The sequence below is a fragment of the Penaeus japonicus genome, unplaced genomic scaffold (genome assembly GCF_977035675.1).
Source record: "Penaeus japonicus unplaced genomic scaffold, GWHDUDI00000001_assembly GWHDUDI00000032, whole genome shotgun sequence".
In the NCBI taxonomy this organism is placed as follows: domain Eukaryota; kingdom Metazoa; phylum Arthropoda; class Malacostraca; order Decapoda; family Penaeidae; genus Penaeus; species Penaeus japonicus.
In genome coordinates this window covers 24,416,978-24,439,477 of record NW_028234434.1, presented here as the reverse complement: position 1 = coordinate 24,439,477, position 22,500 = coordinate 24,416,978, and the positions used below count along the sequence as shown (strand labels likewise).

The following is a 22,500-nucleotide window of genomic DNA, read 5'->3' as shown; positions in this document are numbered from 1 at the left end:
ATGCGTGTGTGTGAAGAAAACAAAAGGCAGCACATTCTCTCATAAGGTAGTTCAAGCGAATAGGAAATTCTCAGGAGAAGAAAGCGGAAGAAAGAAAAGGGAAGAGAAGAAGAAAGAGTGACAAAGGAATGGATAGAACGAAAATGAGTATGTAAAGACTGGTGATAAGAAATGGGTAGATATATAGATTTATAGATAGGGAGAGCGGGAGGTAGGGAGGTAGGGAGGTAGAGAGGAGAGAGAGAGAGAGAGAGAGAGAGAGAGAGAGAGAGAGAGAGAGAGAGAGAGAGAGAGAGAGAGAGAGAGAGAGAGAGAGAAAGATATAGAGAGCAGTGGAAGATAGAAAATACAGAAGATAAAACTCCATGCAATGAGTAAAGGGCTACAGAACGCACGAAAGAGAGAGAGAGAGAGAAAGAGGAAGGTAGAGAGAGCAATGGGGGATAGAAAATACAAAAGATAAAATTTCACTGAGTAAAGGGCTACAGAACGCACGAAAGAGAGAGAGAGAGAGAGAGAGAGAGAGAGAGAGAGAGAGAGAGAGAGAGAGAGAGAGAGAGAGAGAGAGAGAGAGAGAGAGAGAGAGAGAGAGAGAAAGAGAGAGAGAAAGAAAGAGAGAGAGAGACAGAAAGACGGACAGAGAGAGAGAGAGAGAGAGAGAGACAGAGAGAGAAAGAGAGAAAGAGAGAGAGAGACAGAGAGAAACACCTATACACAGACCCCCATCAGCACAACACGCTGACTTGTCACGCTCAGTAAACCATCAGCAGCGACCCGAAGGAGAAACTTAACTCCAACACGCATCACTGCACTTGTAGTCGCCAAGGCTGCTATGAGTGGGTAGGGGGGAGGGGGTGGAGGAGGATGAGGAGGAGGAGGAGGGGGGGAGAGGGAGGGGGAGGGGGAGGGGGAGGTGGAGGAGAGGGAGGAATAGAGGAGAGAAATGTCCGAGAGGGGAATGAGAGGAGAGAGAGGAGGTGGGGGAGGAATAGAGGAGGAGGAGGAGGAGGAGGAGGAGGAGGAGGAGGAGGAGGAGGAGGAGGGGGAGGAAGAGGAGGAGGAGGGGGAGGAATAGAGGAGGGAAATGTCTGAGAGGGGAGGGAGAGGGGAATGAAAGAAGAGAGAGGGAGAGAGGAGTGGAGGAGGAGGAGAGGGATGAATAGAGGAGGGAAATGTCTGAGAGGGGAGGGAGAGGGGAATGAGAGGCGAGAGAGGGAGAGGGGAATGAGAGGAGAGAGAGGAAGAGGGGAATGAGAGGAGAGAGAGGGAGAGGGGAATGAGACGAGAGAGAGGGGGAAGGGAATGAGACGAGAGAGAGGGAGAGGGGAATGCGAGGAGAGAGAGGGAGAGGAGAATGAGAGGAGAGAGAGCGAGGGGGAAGAGTAGAGGTAAAGGTGGGAGAGAGGGAAGAGGGGAGATGTAAAGACGGGAGAGAAGGGGAGAGAAGAAGAAAGGGGAAGAGGGGAAGGAGAGAGGGGCAAGAGGGGAGGGAAAGGTGGGAGAGTGGAAACAGGGGATGGGGGAATGGTTTCAGGGGAAAAAAATAATTTGGCTCAAAAAGGAATGTCTGGAAACAGAATAGAAGAGGGAAAGAGGGATGGATGGATGGATGAGGGAGGGGGGAGAGAGAGAGAGAGAGAGAGAGAGAGAGAGAGAGAGAGAGAGAGAGAGAGAGAGAGAGAGAGAGAGAGAGAGAGAGAGAGAGAGAGAGAGAGAGAGAGAGAGAGAGAATAAATAGAGAGAGAGAGAGAAACAGAGAAAGAAAATCAGAGAGAGAAAGAGAAAAAAAGAAAGAGATCGAGAGCGAGAACACACACACTCGAGCAACTTTGCGAATCACATAATGGTGTCTAATGTCCGATAAATTTGCGTGCGGTGACAGGGAGACTCTCACGGCATATCCACAACGGAAAACTTTTGCGACAAATCACGCATTATCTTTTCATACATCGCAACTTTGTGTCTGATAAATGCACGCAAATAAACACGAAGCGCGGTTCTCATATAGTGATTATGTTCTATCTCGCAAACAGAGAAACATTCAAACATTCATGCACATACATGCACGCACGCCAACTCTCTCTCTCTCTCTCTCTCACATATTGACAAAGGTCAGAGACATACAGGTAGGCAGACACACCCACACACACGTATATGCACTTACACGAATGGAAAGACATACATACATACATACATACATACATACATATACAGGCATGATACTAGCCGAGTCTTAATTCCCCTAAACCTAACACACCCTCCTCTTACTCCCCTCACCCCCCCCCCTCCACCCACACACTTACCCTCCTCGCATACACAACCTCTATTCACTCCCCTACAGTCCTTTATCTTCTTTCCGGGCCCACACCTTCACCTATTCCCCCCCTCCACAAAAAAAGATGATAAAATACCGATCCTCTATTTCATACAACCCTCAGACGCCCCCCCCCCCCCTTGCACAAACAGTTTCCTTTTTGTTGGGGAGGGAGGGAGAGAGGGAGGAAGGGAGAGAGGGAGAGAGGGAGAGAGGAAGAGGCACACACACACGTGTATATATATATATATATATATATATATATATATATATATATATATATATATACTATTCCTCGTACTCGTACCTCCCCATCCCCCACCATCCCCCTACTCCGACCCCTCTCCCTTCCCCAATTTCCCCCTACACACACCCTCCCCTACTCCCTCCCCCCCTTCCCCTTACCACCCCCCTCCCAAATAAAAAAAAATAAAAAAAGAAGTACAACTCCACCGTTTACTACCCCCTTCCCCCCCTTCCCCCATTTCCCGAACCCCTTACGCCGCTCAGCTTAACCTAACAATAACGGTCTTTCAGTAAACAAGTTGATATGTAGTTTCCAGTCTTCGTAAAGAGCAAAACCACTTACTCATAGGATGTTATTTTATGGTGTCAGGGAAAGTCACATTGTTAATTAGAGAGTAGACAAAGAGAGTGGAAAAAGTTTAGTAGTCAACATGAAATGTGCGATAGAAGTATGATTTGACATTTCGCATATATATATATATATATATATATATATATATATATATATATATATATATATATATATACACACATATATGTATATATATATATATAGATATATAGACCAGATATATAGAAATATACAGATACATATATATATATATATATATATATATATATATATATATATATATATATATATATATATATATATATACACACACATATGTGTATGTATATGAATATGGATATGTATATATGTAAATATATATGTGCATGTATGTATACATATGCATATATATAATCATATATATAACTATATATATATTATATATATATATAATTACACACACACACACACACAACACACATACACACATATATATATTATATATATATATATATTAATATATATATATATATAAATATATATATATATATAAATATATATATATATATATATATATATATATATATATATATATATATATATATCTAGATATATAACACACATACAGACACACACACTCACACAAAACAATGCTTTAAGCGTTATTTTCCTATTCTTGCATGTTGTGCGTGCCATACCATTCTACGAACGTTGGTTATGCTGTCCACACATTGAATGTAGTCTGTAGAATCTAAATCAAATGAAAAACAAATTCTTTTTTTATAGATAATACAAATGAATAAAGACCCACACGCAAAATACCGACTCACTGACTCATTGACTCACCTGTACTCAGCAGTGCCAATGCTGTCACCACACTGAGGGTGTATGAGGCGTCCATTTCGTCTCACGAATCTGCAACGAAAAATGTATCAAATTAGTTTAAAAGTTTCTGATTAACAATAAATCGTGTGCTTATAAGTAATTGAATGGTTTTATCTATATAAAATATTGATGATGTGTAGGATGTGGTGTAATATAATTGTTAAATATGAATAGACGAAAAATGAATTAGATAAGTGAAAATAACATTGATACATATATATACATAGTCATACACCTATATACCAATATCAAACTTGCATATGTATACCTATATATAAATAGATAGATATAGATATATGAATAGATAGATATGGATATAGATAGATAGACAGATAGATAGATATAGATATATAAATAGATAGATATAGATCTATAAATAGATATATATATAGATACATACATACATAGATATAGATCTGTAAATAGATATATAGATATAGATACATAAATATATAGACATAGATCTATAAATAGATATATAGATATAGATACATAAATATATAGATATAAATCTATAAATACATAGATAAATAGATACCCACTTCTGCATACAGTACAATGCAATGCATACCCAGACAAATCAACCAGGTCGCCAATCCATAAAATTTGAATGGCTGCCCGTATACAATAGACTCGCTTTCAGTGACCCATAGCGACGACTGAAAAACACTTTTTGCAAATGTCAGCTTGACCTTATCTCAAGTAAGGTACGGGGTCAATGCGTGTCTGAAATCACATTATTTCTGTTGTTTTTTTATAGTTTAATTAATTTCGTGTTGTCGTCTAAGTGTTTATATATTATGTGTATGGTCATTATTGGTAATTATTGGGTACACTCTCCGATTAACTGATAATGAAATTACAGCAACACTAATTACTAAAAAATAACTATAATTGAATATAAAATATAAAATGAATATAAAAAATAAAAAATAAATATAAAAAAAATAGCTATAAAATTAACATCATCATCATCAACAGGGTCACATATATCTTCCCTATAACATCAAAAGTAATCATAATAACATATAACTACACAACAACCATGATCACCAATTTCGCATTAGCTATAATTACCATCACTATAATTACCCACTACCATCACCATCATCATACTCACTGTTGCAATTATAATCATGTATTCGGTAATATAGTTAACATTCTCATCTTGCATTGTGCAATATTCTCCCCTCCCCTCTTCTCCTTCACCTTCGTGTCGAATGCACTTATGCAACAATGTTGAATGGCGGTCGATAATTGAAATTCTCTTTCACATGCTGAGGTGCATTTTATGATGCAGTGAGTGCTATTTATGAAACTTATAAGTATATATATACTTATATACACAAATATATGTATAAATACTTATATACATCCATATATATATATATATATATATATATATATATATATATATATATACACATACATACATACGTATATACATAAATGTATGCATGTGTGTGTGTGTGTGTGTGTGTGTGTATGTGTATATATATGTATATATATATGTATGTATATATATATATATATATATATATATATATATATATATATATATATGCACGTATATATATTTTTTGTCTTTATATTCCATATAGGTAGTTTCTTATTCCTTCTTCTCTCTCTCTTCTTGTCATCCACTTCTCCCAAAGAAACCCACCCCCTCAACCCTTATCAAAAGAGGTCATCATTCACTTGCTATCAAGGCCCTTCCCCTTCTTCCCCTAACCAATACTTATCCCTATTATCCATCGCTCTCTATCCCTCCCATCCTTTATCCATTCTCACTCCTCTCGCCTTATCAATTCCTCCTCCTCCTCCCCCCTCTATTCTCTCTCTCTCTCTCTCTCTCTCTCTCTCTCTTCCGTAGCCCTCCATCTCTTTCTTTCACTCCCTCCCTCCCCCTCCCCTAACCCTCCCTCTCCCTACCCCTCCCCTCCCAAACCGCCCCCTTTCTATCGTAATTGATGAGATAATCGACACAGGCAGCATGGAGTCTATAATTACAGGTATGTTTACCCTCATAGGATAAATGTATGGGAGAGTAAACATTGGGGTATGATTTTATGCATTTGCACTCTTTGCTGTACACGTTGATGTACACACACACACACACACACAATGCAAGATATAGACAGACAGAGAAAGAGGGAATGCGAGAATGCGAAATAATAGCGAAATAGACATATGTAGAGAAGAGACAAGTATAAAGGACCTTCCACAAAACACACGCACAAATGATAAGGATGATGATGATAATAGTAATCATAATGATAACAATAATGGTAATGCTTATAGTAATAGTAGAAGTAGTAGTAACAGTAGTAATAGTAGTTATAATAATAGTAGTTGTAGTAGGAATAACAGTAAAAATAGTAGTAATAGTAGTTATAATAATAGTAGTAGTAGGAATAACAGTAAAAGCAGTAGTAGTAGTAGTAGTAATAACAGTAATATTAATAATGATGATGTCAATAAAATCAATGATGATAATGGTAATAATAATAACAATAATAACAACAACAACAATCATATGCGTAATACGTAATAAAAACAACAAAACAAAAAAACAAAACGCAAGGTCGTCTTAAAAGTAACTCAATTACGAAAGGACGACCTTCGCCTCCCCCCCCCCTCCCTCATTGCTAACCACATACCCCTTCCCCTCCCCCCTCCCCCAACCCCCACCAAGAGAGCAGATGGTTCCCAATCGCATTTACGGATCGGCGGAGAAGAGCGGTCTGCGGGAAGCCAAAGATGCTGCAAGATAATGATGCTCGGGAGATGAAGATGTGATTGGGTTTTTGTTTTATCATGTTATTATTTTTTAATTGCTATTTTTTCGTTATTTTTAATTGCTATTTTTTCGTTATTTTGGTTATTGTTATCTTTCTTATTCTTGTTATTATTATCATTTTTATTTTTGTTATTGCTAATATCTTTATTATTTTTTATTATCATTTTAGTAGTATTTTATAATTTTCTTATTCGTTTTTGTTGGTTATTGGATTATGTTTTTGTTATATAATCTGTAATTGTTTGTTCATTATAATTTTATCATTACATGAGTTATAATTATCAGTTATTAATGACTTTTTGATCATTTATCATTACCATTATCAACATTATTGCTGATTACTTCCCGTCATGAATTATCTTAATTATCATTTCATAATTAACATCATTATCACTTTTACTATCATAGAACTACGAAGGGGCGGAGGATGGGGCAGGGGGAAGGGGATTATGACAGGGGTGTGGAGCAGGATGGGCGTGGGTGTGAGCGTGGGCGTGACTGGCAGGATGTATGTCCGAGGGCGGCGTGTGGGTGCGGGCGTGGGTGCGTGTGTGTGGTCAAGCCATAGCAAGTCAGGTAGCCTCAGTGATTGATGTTGTAAAGGGGCGGGGCTTACGTTACATACATATGTATTTTTGGAGATGCAAATTACGGGTCGTATATGTAACGTTTATGTATATGTAATCCGCATCTAAATGTATACCGAAACGGAGAACGATATTTTTCCATTTGCATTAGTAGTAGAAGTAGTAGTAGTAACTGTAGTAGTAATAGTAAAAGTCGGACTAGCTGTAGTAGTAATAGTAAAGGTCGGACTAGCTGTAGTAGTAATAGTAAAAGTCGGACTAGCTGTAGTAGTAGTAGTAGTAATAGTAAAAGTCGGACTAGCTGTAGTAGCAGTAGTAGTAATAGAAAACGTCGGACTAGCTGTAGTAGTAGTAGTAAAAGTCGGACTAGCTGTAATAGTAGTAGTAGAAAAAGTCGGACTAGCTGTATTAGTAGTAGTAGTAACTGTAGTAGTAGTAGTAGTAAAAGTCGGACTAGCTGTAGTAGTAATGGTAAAAGTCGGACTAGCTGTAGTAGTGGTAGTAGTAACTGTAATAATAATGATAATAGTACTATCTGAAGTAGTAGTAGTAGTAGCGGTCGTAGAAGAAGTAGTAGTAGTAGTAGTAATAGAAGTGGCTCTAGAAGTAGTGATAGTAGTAGTAGTGGCCGTCGCAGTAACAGTAGTAGTAAAAGTATTAGCAATAATTGTAGTAGTAGTGGGAATAGTTCTAAGTAGTAGTAGTAGTAGTGGGAATAGTTATAAAGTAGTAGTAGTAGTAGTAGTATCAGCAGCAGTAGTAATAACAGTAAAATCAACAGAAACGCAAACAAGGTAATATCAACACCGATTAAAACTACAACAACAATCACTAACGACGACCTTCATTAAGATAAGGACTACGACCCCAATACGAATGCGATGCAATTAAGACTAATTAAGAGCAAACCATCTTATAAGCTCCTTAGGCAATTAACGAGACAATTTCACAATTAGGGGGGGGGGGTATGGAGGGAGATAGGGTGAAGTGGAGGAGGGGGGGGGGTGTACCTATTTTTTATGGTTGGTTAGTTGTATGTTCATATTTATGTTGTTTTTTTCGTTTGTCTGTCTGTCTCTCTTTTCATATGTTGTATTTCATGTTTAATGTGTCTCTGTCTCCCTTTATGGTTCTTTTTTTTTCTTGTTGCTGTTTTATTGAATAATTGATAAACTGCCATGTGTCTGCTTTTCTAAAACGAACGATACGAGTAGAAAATACATGCGCTGAAATGCACAGGACGTATCTATGTGTATATATACATACGTACATATGTATATGCAAATATATATATATATATATATATATATTATATATATTATATATATATATATATATATATATATGTGTGTGTGTGTGTGTGTGTGTGTGTGTGTGTACATATATATATATACGTGTATATATATACATATGCATATATATATGTATATATATATATATATATATATATATATATATATATATATACATTGTAAATTGTCAATTTACTAATGATTTCTAATCTACACACACATACACATACATACACACGCATATATATATATATATATATATATATATATATATATATATATATATATATATATATATATATATAAACACATTCCATACATAAATGAAGAATAAGCCAAATATATCTATTTATCTATGCATAATGAATAAAGCCAACACGATTCATACAGCCCCTATCACCAACCATTCACTATTGCTCGAACACCGAACATTAAAACCCATAATTCACAAGCTAATCTAATCAAAGTTTTCAAACCAGACGACCCATTCAAAGAAAGAAAAAAAAAATCAATGACTAAATACACGCATAAATCAACATAAAAAATACCATTATAGAAGTAGAATACCATGCACATTAAACATGCAGACATCACATGGACATCACTAACTCAATACCACAACAATCCTTCAAACAGAACACACATGACCCACATATCGACATCATTATCTTCCTTCCTCCATGCTATGAACCTATGGCTAAAAGTATGTGTTTTCGCGTTTGTTCTGCTGATCTGCCCTGCGCGGTTGAACGCCGTGAGCTATGAAATACGAGGACGCTTGCTCTTCAACGTCCGTGATTCTGAAGGATTCGATAAATTTATTGATTGTACTGTTTGAGGATACAGCGGGCGTGAGAGCTATTGCAAACAGAAACCGATGAAACGTTAGATCGATTATGTATATAAAAGTTATATGAATGTTGTTAAGAACTCTCTCTCTCTCTTTCTCTCTCTCTCTCTCACTTCTCTATCTCTATATAATATAAATATATATATAATATATATATATTATATGTATATAATATATAATATATATATATATATATATATATATATAATAAATATAAATATATAGAGCGAGAGAGAGAGAGAAGAGAGAGTGAGGAGATATAGATAGCCAATATATAGATATAAAATATTGCAATATATGTATGTGATATGAACTATGATGATAGGACACGTCATGCAGCAGTGACTCATTAATTCAACCCCTTGAACTTAATGGAATTCTTTGTGAAACTCAAAAAAAAATTTAAAATTAAAAAAATAAAAAAAAAGTGAGGCCGCTCGGAGGTAGGCGCCTCGACCGACACACAACAACCCTACCCTAATCGAACCTAACCCTGATGGATTACAGCGCTAGAATTGAAATCGAGTACAGCAATAAAACTACGTTTCTGTTCCCTCCCCCATCCCCCTCCCCCCCCCCCCCCCCCCCCCCTTCCCTTCCCCAAACTTGCCCTTCATCCAACTGCCATCCCCTCCCACCTTCCCTCCCTCCCTCCCTCCTCTCCCCTTCTCCTCTTCTTCTTCCTCTCCTCCCCAATCCCTCTTTACTCCCATCCTCCCTTCCCCTCCCTCCCTCCCTCCCCACACTCGACCTCCCCTTCCTCTCCCCTCATTCGCTTGTCTCTCTCTCCCTCTCAACCCCACCCTCTCAACCGTCGGGGAGGGGTAAGGGTGGAGTGAGGAGTGAGGAGGGGAGTGGGAAAAGTGGGAGTAGGATCTGTAGGTTTCAGTAGAATGAGAAAAAAAAAAAAAAAAAAGAATAAAAAAAAAATGAAGAGGGGGAAACAATGAGAGAAAATGATACAAGGATATCATGCAGAGAGAGAGAGAGAGAGAGAGAGAGAGAGAGAGAGAGAGAGAGAGAGAGAGAGAGAGAGAGAGAGAGACCTAAAGGGGAGGGAGAAAATAAGAAAAGAGAGATAGAAGAGGGAAAAGAAGCAAGAGAAGCAAAAACAACAAAATAAACAGGAAACAGAAAGGATTAAAGCAAATATGAAACTAAGCCATTTAGTGAAGAAAAGCCAACGAATATACAGCCCCCCCCCCCTTCCATGGATCTATAAACAAAGGAATAATGAAGAAGTGCATTCTTGAATAATACATGAAACACTAGCAGTTAATTTTATACTAAGACAGACCCCATACAAACAAACACACACACACCATACACATATTCTTTTTCTTTTCTTTTTTCTTTTTATAACGTTCATTATTTACGAGTATTTGACTTTACCTTCACCGTATAGTGCGTCCGTGTTTCACTCACACACTTACTCACACAAGCGGGACCAAAACACGCACATAAACGCACATGGGGAGATATATCTTGGTTTAAGAAGCTGTACTTATAGATGAAGTGAAGGGGGAGGGAGAAGGAGGATGGGAGGGAGGAAGGGGGGGGAGGGAGGGAGGGTAAGGGAGGGGGAGAGGGAGGTAGAGGGTGAGGGAGAGAGAGAGATATAGAGAGAGAATAAGAGAGGGAGAGAGAAAGAATAAGATAGCGAGCTAGCGTATGAGAGAGAGAGAAAAAAAAACACGCACAATACAAAATTTGCAATGTGCAAAAAAATAAGAGACCGAACCAAGAATCCCCCCTCTCCCTCCTCACTCCCCTAACCCCATCCCCCCACCTAACCTTGGCCAGCGAAAGGAAAGTGCAGAATGACCGTTCGAATCATCTCAAGAGCCATTACAGTAGTTGTAGTATATAACTATCGAAACCGCATGATTTCCGCCGCTACATCCATTGTATCACCACGAACGCCACGTAACTCCAGCCAGCGACTTGGCGGAAAGGAGAGTCGCTCAGATATATATATATATATATATATATATATATATATATATATATATATATATATATATATATATACATATATATATATATATATATATTTTTTTTTTTTTTTTATTCCTTTGTCATTGTTGTTGTTGTTGTTAGTGAGAGAGAATTGAGTCGCAGAGAAATATAATTCGTAGTTTGGTTTCGATATAAATACTTATCATGATTAGCATGTTGGTATCATCTGTACTTGAGAGTAGTGACTACGGTCTGTTGTTATTGATATTCTTGTTAATACCGCGATTATCAATCAATTATCTACATTCTTTACTGAATTATATATGAGATTTTCTTTCATTATCACCCATTTTGTTGTCAATAGTGTTGGATTCGTCAGTATTTTTTTTTTTTACTATTCCATTCTGGTATCATTAGCGTTTTGGTTTATGCAACATTAAACATTTACATTTCCTGTTGCTATAGGGCCATAAACTTACGATATATTTTACTTTTTGTTGAGAGAAAAACACTAAATGCAAATTGTGTCGTTAGATTTCTCTTATCTGCCTCCTATTTGTCAATGGCATTTAGTAAAACATTTTTTCGTTGGGAACAAAAGTAGTATGACAATAACACACGAGTCAAAAGTACTTCGCATAAAAAGGAAAACAAAATAATAACGTCAAAATACATACAAAACAGGCAACAAAAACACTATGAATAAATCACGCAAAGATGAAGTTGTATTTGAATGAAATGTGAAACAGTTGTATATATAAATAATAGTTTCCCATTCTCAGCAATAGACAATAAAATGGCAGTATTTATTTATGTGTGTGTGTGTGTATGTGTATATGTGTGTGTGTGTGTGTGTGTGTGTGTGTGTGTGTGTGTGTGTGTGTGTGTGTGTGTGTGTATGCATGTTTGTTTGTATGTATGTATGCATGTGTGTATATATATTATATATATACATATATATACACACACACACAAATGTATATGCAAATAGACATATACAATCTTCTTGCATATTTTCTTTGAAAAGCAACAAAATGGCAGAAAATATGAGCCGGAAAATTTCAACCTCACACAAAAAAAAATAATGATAATAACATAGAGAATAAACTACATATATTTCTTCTTTCCCTTCCCCCGTATTTTTTCTTTTCTTCGACGGGAAATACGAAAGGACAATTACCCATGTTCCTCCGATCATGCAAAGAATGTTGTATGATTCTTCCTGCACCATGTGATTAACGAAGACAATTCGATCCCTTATTCATGGCGGTTCCACGAGGGTCGTCCGAGGGTGTGAGTGAGAAGGTAAAGGGATGACCAACACTGTGATTATTATGATTATATGACCTTTACTGTGATCATTCCTTTGGTAGGTGACTTGGGGGTTGGGGGGAGGTGGGGGGGAGATGGGGGAGGGGGGAGGGGAGGAGGGAGAAAACTTGCGGTCGTTCTTGAAGGAGATATGGTGTATATATATATATTGTTTGTTTGTTTTTCTTTGCGAGTAACGAGAGAGAACTAGTTTTTTTGTTTTTTTTTAAGGTTGCGTTTTAAAAGATATGTATCCATTATTGCGGATACAAGTAAAGAATTCAAATATTCCAAATAATAACACTCAAACAAAAGATCATGAATAGAGAAACGTAGAAGGAATGAAAAAAGAGAGAGAAAACAAGACACAAAACGCCGCTAATTGCATGTCCGTAAGCAACACCTCGGCCAGAATCAGCTGATGGCGTGATCGCTCCACAAACTCGCCTGTTGAAAGAGACAATGGCTGAGCGAAAAGAGTTCTCCTTTGAGCAAGAGAAACTTCGCATTCGTATACTCTGAGTCATGAGTGTTATAGGTTAGGAAGTTTGGTTGTTTTAAACGGTTTTCTAGAAGACTGATTGAAGGAGGACGGTAGAAAAAAAGGGTAATAGTGGTGTTGTTAATAGTGCTAGTAATTATAGTAGAATAGCCCTATCGTAGATGCAGTAACCATAATAGTAATAGCAGTAGCGGTACCAGTAGTAATGCTAATAATAGGAGTGATGAGAAGTATTTGGTTGTAATTGTGATAGTGATAGTAGTAATAGGTTGCATAAATATTTGTGTAATTGTGATAGTAATAACAGTATTAACTAGTAATAGGTTGCATAAATACTTGCAATAATAACAACACGAGCAAAATACCAAAAATAATCAGCGCAGCTATGATTTTCAGCATCTTCAGTAATGATAATAACATACAATACCATAACCAAGCTATAAAACACCAATGACAAAGACCCGCTAATTCTTTTTTCTCTTTTTTCTCCTTCTTTCCTTTTATTAAAACGTCACTCACTGCCTCCAGACGGCATTTCCGTTTGCAAACTCGACCAAACGCCACCGGAAGCTGTCACACATCCTCCTACCCCCCCCGCCCCAGTCTCTCCCCCTCCCCCTCCCCAGTTACACGAAATTAACTCACAATACATCCTCATTCCCAATTCTCCTAACGAAAAAAAAAAATATATATATACATCAACGACTCATAACAAAAGGTTAATTTAATATGAGTTGTCGTATATTCTCAGACTAACGCTGTGTAGGTTAGGGAGTACGGATGGCTGTAAGGTCTTTTGTACTACGTTATAGATCCTGTTATAATTACAGTCCTGTAGGGCGGGTCCTGTCTATACCCCTGGGTGTCGCTTGTTCACTGTGCCTCGCTGTATATTTCACTCTTTTTATTTTCCTTTTTTTTATTATTTGCACTGCAGTTGTCACAATTCCTCGCATTAATTCACTTCATATTAGTGTTTTGTGTGTCTGTGTATGATAATTTTTTTGTTATTTTTTTGTTCAATGAATAAGCATATTTAAGATTTTTTTTAATGCAGGAGAGTCTTTTTCTTCTTTTTCAAATTCTGTACACTCTAGTATAGTTTTTTTAGTGTTTTGTTTTGTTTTCGTGTTGGGTTTTCAGTGTGCATTTGAATTTGTGTGCATTATGTGTGTGTGTCGGACTGTGTGTTTGTGTGTGGTACGTGGCATATGCCGTTTTTTTTTTTTTTTTTTTTTTTGCATGTGCATTGTCATCTGTATTGTATAATTTGTTTATAAATCGTATCCGTATATGCCTTTCAACTAAGACATTAAAGAACTTTTATTTATTTTTTTTTATTTTTTTTTCGTTTATTCGTGTCAAGTCGTTCTGGTATTCTTGGTAAGGAACAGCGAAAGGGAGAAAAAAAGAAATGGGAGGTGAACAGAAACGATGACGACAAAGAGGGTGGAAGAGAAACAGGGGAAGAAAGGGAAGGGGAGGATGGTGATGCGGGGGGAGGAGGGGGGGGAGGAGAAGAAAGAAGATGAGGAGGAGGAGGAGAAAGAAGAAGAGAGGAGGAAGATGGGAGGAGGGGAGGAGGAGAGAGGAGGAGGAGAGGGGAGGAAGATGGAGGGAGGAGAGGGGAGGGGGAGGAGGAGAAAGATGGAAAGAGTGGAGGGGGAGGGGAGGGGGAGGAGGAAGAGAAGCAGCAGAAGGGTGAGGAGAAGGAAAGAGGAAGAGTGTAAGAAAAGTTGATTAGAAATACCAAAAAAGAAAATAGAAGACATGAAATAAAACAATCAAAGCTTAAATAAAAACGGAAGGAAAAATCCAAAATAAAAGAAAGAAAATTAAGAAGAAAACGAGAAGAAAATAATCGGGGAAAAAAGGTCCGAAAAGGCTACAGAATAAAAGAAGAATTGAACCAAAACATAAAAAAATAATTTTCAAAAATCACCATCTCATTACTCCCCCATCCCACTCCCCCCAATCTCCCCCCTCCCCCACCCCACTCCCTCCAATCTCCCCCCTACCCTCTACCCCCTCCCCCATCCCACAACAATTATCTTTCGTTACGTGAAACAATGTCTTGATCTTTGAATTAATACAATTGAACACACTCGCATGAATACATTCTATTTTATGTATTAATCATTATTTTTTTTAATGAGTTTGTGGAGTGAAAGAAAGAATGAATGCGAATCAGGCAAGGATGAGTAAGGGTAAAGTGAGTATGAGGATGATGAGTCTAGGATTAGGGTGAGTTAAGATGACGATTGGGGATTGGGGTTGAGAGGTAAGGATGATTGTAAGAGAAGGATGTGGAGAATATGGATTAGGATTAGGGTAAGAAATAGGGATAGTGTTGTGATTAGGATGTGGAGGGTAAGAACGACGATTAAAGATGAAAGAGAGTTAGATAGGGAGGGAGGAGAGGGAGGGAAGGAGGGAAGAGAGGGAGAGAGGGAGATAAGGAGAGAGAGAGAGAGAGAGAGAGAGAGAGAAAGAAATAACAAAGAGTAAGAGAGACTAAGAAAAAAAGAAAAAAAAAGAAAACAAGAGCAAGACAAAATAAAGAAAAAGAAAGATAGAACAAGAAAGCGAAAAAAAGAGAGAAAAATCAAAATCAAAATCAAAACCGAAAGAGATGACCCCTCCCCCCCCAACCCAAAAGAAAAACGATCGAAACAAGGAAACCCTCAACCAACCCCATCCCGAGTTCTCACGCCCATTTCTGAACCAGCCAAGACAAGATCGAACTCCGGGGTGACGCCGTTAAAGAGAGAGAGAGAGAGAGAGAGAGAGAGAGAGAGAGAGAGAGAGAGAGAGAGAGAGAGAGAGAGAGAGAGAGAGAGAGAGAGAGAGAGAGAGAAAGAGAGAGAGAGAGAGAGAGATAGAGAGAGAGAGAGAGAAAGAGAGAGGGAGAGAGAGTGAGAGAGAGAGAATCATTTTAATCCTGGCGAGATTTGACAAATTTTTATTTTCGTGAATCTTGCGGTAAAGTGGATAATTTTTTTTTTCTTCCTTCTTTGGATCTACGACTTTGCGGTTTGTTGGAGGCGAAGTTGCGGTTATCGTTCGTTCGTTCGTAAAAAAAATAAAAGGTGGGATGTCATTCGTATTTTGGTTAATGATATCGAAGGGCGGAGAGGGTATGGGGAAGAGGTGGGTGTAATTTTTCATACACAAACACATTTATATATATATATATATATATATATATATATATATATATATATATATATATATATATATATATGTGTGTGTGTGTGTGTGTGTGTGTGTGTGTGTGTGTGTGTGTGTGTTTTCTCAGGTGCCTTTTGTATACAGTGTTAGGGTGTAAATTCTTAAATAATCAGTAACGATCATCATCCGATCCTATTTCCTCATTACCATTTTCATTTATTCATTTATAATTATTGAACACCAGTTAAAAATAATTAATATATATCTAGATGAGTTTTGATGCATTTTCCTCTTAGTGGAAGGAATCCTAAATCGCAAATACAAAAGCGAATGTTGTGTCGTATGTATAGAGACGTTATACTTTTCCATTTGTTTAATGCGTTTAATCGTATGCCCTAATGACCAGTTTCTTTTAACTTGTTTTGATTAGTTTTTTTTTCACGTACAAACATAACCACACTTGCAGACAAACACACACGCACACACACACACACACACACACACACACATATATATATATATATCCGCTTCCCCCTCACCCACATAAGATGTTAGGTCACAGGTCAAGGGGTCAGAGGTCGCGAACCGAAACGAGAAAGCATCGAGGTGGTTAAGATTGCCTACCCCCTCCCCCCTCCCATCCCCTGCACCCCTGACTTGCAAGTTGAAAAAGACATCATAATAACACATGGTCACTTGATTGCAACACTCCACCCTTGCACAGTATCTGAAATTAGTGTGTTTACAATACGTTATAATCCTTTCATAGAAATAAGTGTGATGAAGAAAAAAATGATAATAACGATGAGAAAAAAATGTTGAATCTGCAAATCATCAACTTAAACACCCGGAAAGATGACGATATTGATGATATCACAGACAAACAAACAAAAAAAATATATATCCACAAAAAAAAAACAATAATGATAAAAAATAATAAAAAAAAAACAAAAAAAAATAATAAAAAAAAAAAACATCAATACCGATATGGCATGTCGAAAATGCATTCATACATAACCGCCAGTGCATGACCAGCAAAGTGTGTCGATGATCACATGACCACAATCTTTCAAAAAACGAAGAAAAAGAAAAAAAAGAAGAAGAAATAAAGTGATGATCAGAAGATTACAGAAGCGACGACCAAAATACTTCTATATAAAAGGGCAATGTCTTAGAGTCTTTCCTAACGTCATGATTCTGGGTCAGGTCATGCACTAGTTAGGTCACTCTGGGATGGTGCCTCTCTTCTGCTCATGATTTTCATCTTTTGTAATTCTTGCTCTTCATTTCTTTCTTGTTTATTTTTATTCTTTTCTTTCGTATTATTTTTTTCTCGTTTTTTTCTACATTTTTTTTCCTTTTTAAAAAAAAATTCTATCCCCTTTGTCCTTCTCTCCTTCTGTGATGGAATCAAAGAAAAAGAAGAAAGATGGAGGTGGAGGTATATTTAGATAAAAAAGATGGAGATAGAGAGGGAGAATGAGAAGGAATGGGAGAAGGAGCGATATAGAGAAAGAGAGAAAGAAGGAGAGAGAGAGAGAGAGAGAGAGAGAGAGAGAGAGAGAGAGAGAGAGAGAGAGAGAGAGAGAGAGAGAGAGAGGGAGAGACAGACAGACAGAGAAGAAGAAAAAAAAGAGAACAGCAGACGAGGATACAGACAAACGAATGATACACAAACACACGTCCAGATAAATACAAAAAAAAAAAAACTAAACAAAATAAAAAACATTACAAAACCAATACAAATCTGAGCCCAATCAACACACCAACCAAAGTAACACCATAAAAATCAAAATCAGACGTAACCACTTCAAGCATGTGTCAACCACCAACCCAAAAAAAAAACTTCCTTCTTACATTTTCGACACAAGCTTCCCACCCAAAGCATCCGTATTTACAGTGCAAATATCCCGACGCCACCTGTCGTATTGCAACCTCGAGATAAGCAACGTTGCATGCACGTACTATATATACGCAAGCCATGCACGGGTTCTTATGCTCTTCCGTTACTTTTCTTTCGGCAGTGTTTCGTGTTGGACTTTTTCTCCGTCATTGTTTTTGTTTATTCATCATTATTAGTGTGTATATATGTACGCGCACACACACACACACACACACACATATATATATGTGTGTGTGTGTGTGTGTGTGTGTGTGTGTGTGTGTGTATATAATTTATATATATTATATATGTATATGTATATATATATATATATATATATATATATATATATATATATATATATATATATATAATATATATATATATATATATATATATATATAAGAATTCTATCATATGTACATGTCTCATTATCTATAATTGTAGTGCTTCATATCTATAAGAATGAGTCTTGTGTTTGTAGTTGATTTCAATACTGTATTTTCCCCTTCTATTGCCTTTTCAAAATATCAAACTTTTTTTATAATCCACCCTTATCTGTCTTTAAAAAAAATAAAAAAAATGTTTCTATCTAATTCTAAAAAAACTGACTGTATAGATTTAATAAAATAAAGAAGAAATATTCCAAATACCATAAGTATGATGGATTCTTCCACGTTTTTTATCTATTTATTTTGGCTGGCGAATTCGAACCAAAATAATTATAATAAAAAAAATCTTTAGCAATGTCATTCCTCACTCCATTCCCACATTCTTAGGGGGGGGGTGTGAGAGGAAGGGGAAGGATGAAGGGAACAGGAAATGCAGGTAAGAGAAAGGAGACAAGGAGAGAAGGGGGGAGGATTGAGGAAGGGAGGAATTAGGGGAGAGAAAAGGGAAGGAAGAAAAGGGAAGAATAAGGGAGGATGGAGAAGGAGAGGGGACGTGAGTAAAGATGACAAGGAGGGTAGACGAGAAAGGCAGGAGGGGTAAAGAGAAGGAAAGGAGAGGGAAGGGAAAGCTTCTTTGTCGAAAATCAAAATGCGTTAATTTAATACAAGTGACCCGGTGATGCGAGAGAAATTAAAGTTTTATTATTTTTTTCTGTAACTTTTATTTCATCACACTTTCTCCGTATTTCCGCTTTCTTCATCCAGCATTGTATATATGTATATTCTCTCTCTCTCTTACAATCATTGATAAAAAAAAAACATTATCATTAAAATCATCCTCAACCTAATCATTATTATTTCTATAACCACCATTACGATTACCATAACCGTCACCATTATCATTCCCTAATCACAATCACCATTAGAACCATCAGCAAATTGAAGAAAAGGGTCAGCTAACCTCGGCTTAACGACCGTCCGGTTACCGCCATCACCGACGGTTTATTTCCTGACAATTCTTCTCGTTTTTATGACCTCGTGCGGCTGTTTTGGGATTTATCACGCTCCTTGTGACACCGATATTCCTTCGTACTCCGTCCTTACTCTTCCGCCTTCATCCCTTGTTCCTACTTCCCCTCTTCCTATTCTTACCTCCCTATCCTACTTCCCCTTCTTCTCTTATTCCTCCGTCTCTCTCATACTTCCTCTTCTTCTCTTATTTCTCCGTCTCTCTCCTACTTCTTTCTTCCTCTCCTGTCCTTTCCTTCATTCTTTCCACATTTTTGCTATTCCTTTCTTCCTTCTCCTCTCTACCTTTCTTATTCCCCCTCCCCCTCTCCCCTTTCCCCCTCCTCCCTACCTCTTCTGTTCCTTACTCCAACCTTCTTCCTTCTCCCCTCCCCTTCTACCCATCCCCCTCCCCTCCCCTCCCCAACTACTACTCCCCCTCCCTACCCTTCACATCCCCTTCTACCCCTCCTCCTCTCCTCCCCTCTCCTCCCGAACCACCACTCACCCTCCCTTCCCTCCCCCTCCCCAACCACCACTCACCCTCCCTTCCCTCTCCCCTCCCCTCCCCAACCACCACATCCCCTCCCCAACCACCACTCCCCCTCCCTCCCCTCCCCAACCACCACTCACCCTCCCTTCCCTTCACATCCCCCTCCCCTCCCCTCCCCCTCCCCCTACCCTCCCCAACCACCTCGCCCTACTACACTCTCTATAGGGCAATGGTTTAAGAAGGTTTTACAGCGTTTACTAGCCGCGACGAAGCCGGATAGAGGGCGGGTCAATTGACAACGGGGACACGACCGAGTGAGAGAGAGGAGAGAGAGAGGAGAGAGAGAGAGAGAGAGAGAGAGAGAAGTGGTTAATCGACCGAGCGAAGGTGGGGTATGTAGGTATGTGGATTTATGTAGGCCTATATGCAGAGGGAGGAGGGAGGGAGGAGGAGGAGGAGGAGGAAGGGAAGGTGGAAGGAAAGAGAGAGAGAGAGAGAGAGAGAGAGAGAGAGAAAGAGGGAGAGAGAGAGAGAGACAAACATAATAAACAGTGTGACAAACAGAATAAACAGCGAAACAAACAAACAGAATACACAGCGAGACAAACAAACACACACATAAAAAACAATCCAAAAACAAACACCAAACACACAAAAAATCACCAAAATGGCCTCAACCTCCCCCCATCCCCCACCCCACCCTTCCCACCCCCACCCCCACCCCCACCCGGGCCTCCCTCGCTCGGCCGCCAAACAGCGTCAAAGCGAAGCGCTCTGGAGGAGCTTTCTCACCATGCGCGCACGTGCGAACGCAGCCCCGATCCGGGTCGCTCCCACACGCCGGTTCCTGGTCCATGGTAACGATGTTAGTGGCACTCACCTTGGCCCTCACGCCGACATGCACGGGGACTTCGTAGTTGAGGCTAACAAAGGCGTTGGTGTATGCGAGGATATATGCATGCATGCACCGTTACACATACCCACATGTATATGCGCATATAAGCACAGGCATATCTAGCTATATCTATATATAGTCACACATACAGACACACACATATATATGGTCGATGTATTTAAGCAGTTCATTTATTCATAACGATACTATTACACAAAGCATATATATACATACATACATATATATGAGTAATATGTATGTATATATATACATTCATATATATATATATACATATATATATATATATACATATATATATATATATATATATATATATATATATATATGTGTGTGTGTGTGTGTGTGTGTGTGTACATATATATAGCCGATACATATAAGCAATTCATGTATTCATAACGATACTATCACACAAAACAGTCGTATCTTTTTTTTTTACACCCACGATCTTCAAAATATCAAGTCATCTGCCTTAAAATAGATCATAGGACCTTGAATCTCCGTAAACAAAAGAACCACTTAATAACAACACTGAAAACCCACAACAGAGATAAGTTGTATGTAGTCTCACTTAATATGACACTTCTACATCTTCACTGAATATTGAACAGACATTTAATAACAAAAGTGACTTAAAACCACTACACAACGATATATGATTTAATTAAGAGAAGAAAATAAAAGCCACGAAACAATTATACATAAACGATAATAACATATATAAAACCACAGTATTCAAACAAAAAAAAAACAAATTATAAAAAAGAGGGCCATTTTCACTTGAATGACACAACCGGAAAAAAAACATGTTACACTACATCAAAATACGTCACTTAATTTAACCCCCCCCCCAAAAAAAAAAAAAAAAAGATCATTTGCAATAAATAACACAATCACACAGAGACAATGACAGCTTCTAAGAGACCAATCCCAATCTCCCTAGCCATTCCCTCACGCTCGTTCCAGATAAGGCTATTCCGAAGCGGTCACGATTCTGCCGTAGTTCCCAGGCAGACGAAACGATACGTGGGGATATGTGGGGTTAAGGGGGTGGGGGTAGGGGTAGGGGAAGGGGAGGGATGGGGAGGTGGTGGAGGTCTTTTTGTGGGTCTGTGTGTATGTTTGTTGGTTTGTTTGTTTAATTAGCATCGAGTGTTATTATTAGGATTGCTAGTATCATTAGCGTCATTATTATCATAAATATCAATATTATTTGAAATATTATCAGTATCATTTCCATACCAGTTGTTATAGATGGCATAATAATAATCAATACTACTACCATAGTTATTAATATCGTTATTACAATCATAAGCAAATTCACCATAATCATTCATATCACTACCATAATCATCAATACGATTATCATAACAATAACAAATACTATCATTATGATCCTTAACATCATTATAATAAATAAATATTATCATCCATAGACAGATTACAATCATAATCGCCAATATTATTTACACACTCTTCCTTAATCCCAAATCACGTCCGTTGACTAGGGATGGATTGCAATTTTGCAATATTCTGCATTGGCAATTTGGATATACAAATCAAA

General features: G+C 37.9%; 1 protein-coding gene across 1 annotated transcript in view; it reads right to left on the bottom strand.

Moving 5' to 3' along the window:
* Positions 1–22,500, bottom strand: part of LOC147467968 (uncharacterized) — a 91,749-nt gene that overhangs the window by 16,477 nt on the left and 52,772 nt on the right. The window contains exon 2 of the mRNA XM_086556203.1: positions 3,738–3,806. Coding sequence (XP_086412329.1) covers positions 3,738–3,792 — 55 coding nt within the window. The 5' untranslated portion in view covers positions 3,793–3,806. The remainder of the gene's footprint in view (positions 1–3,737; positions 3,807–22,500) is intronic.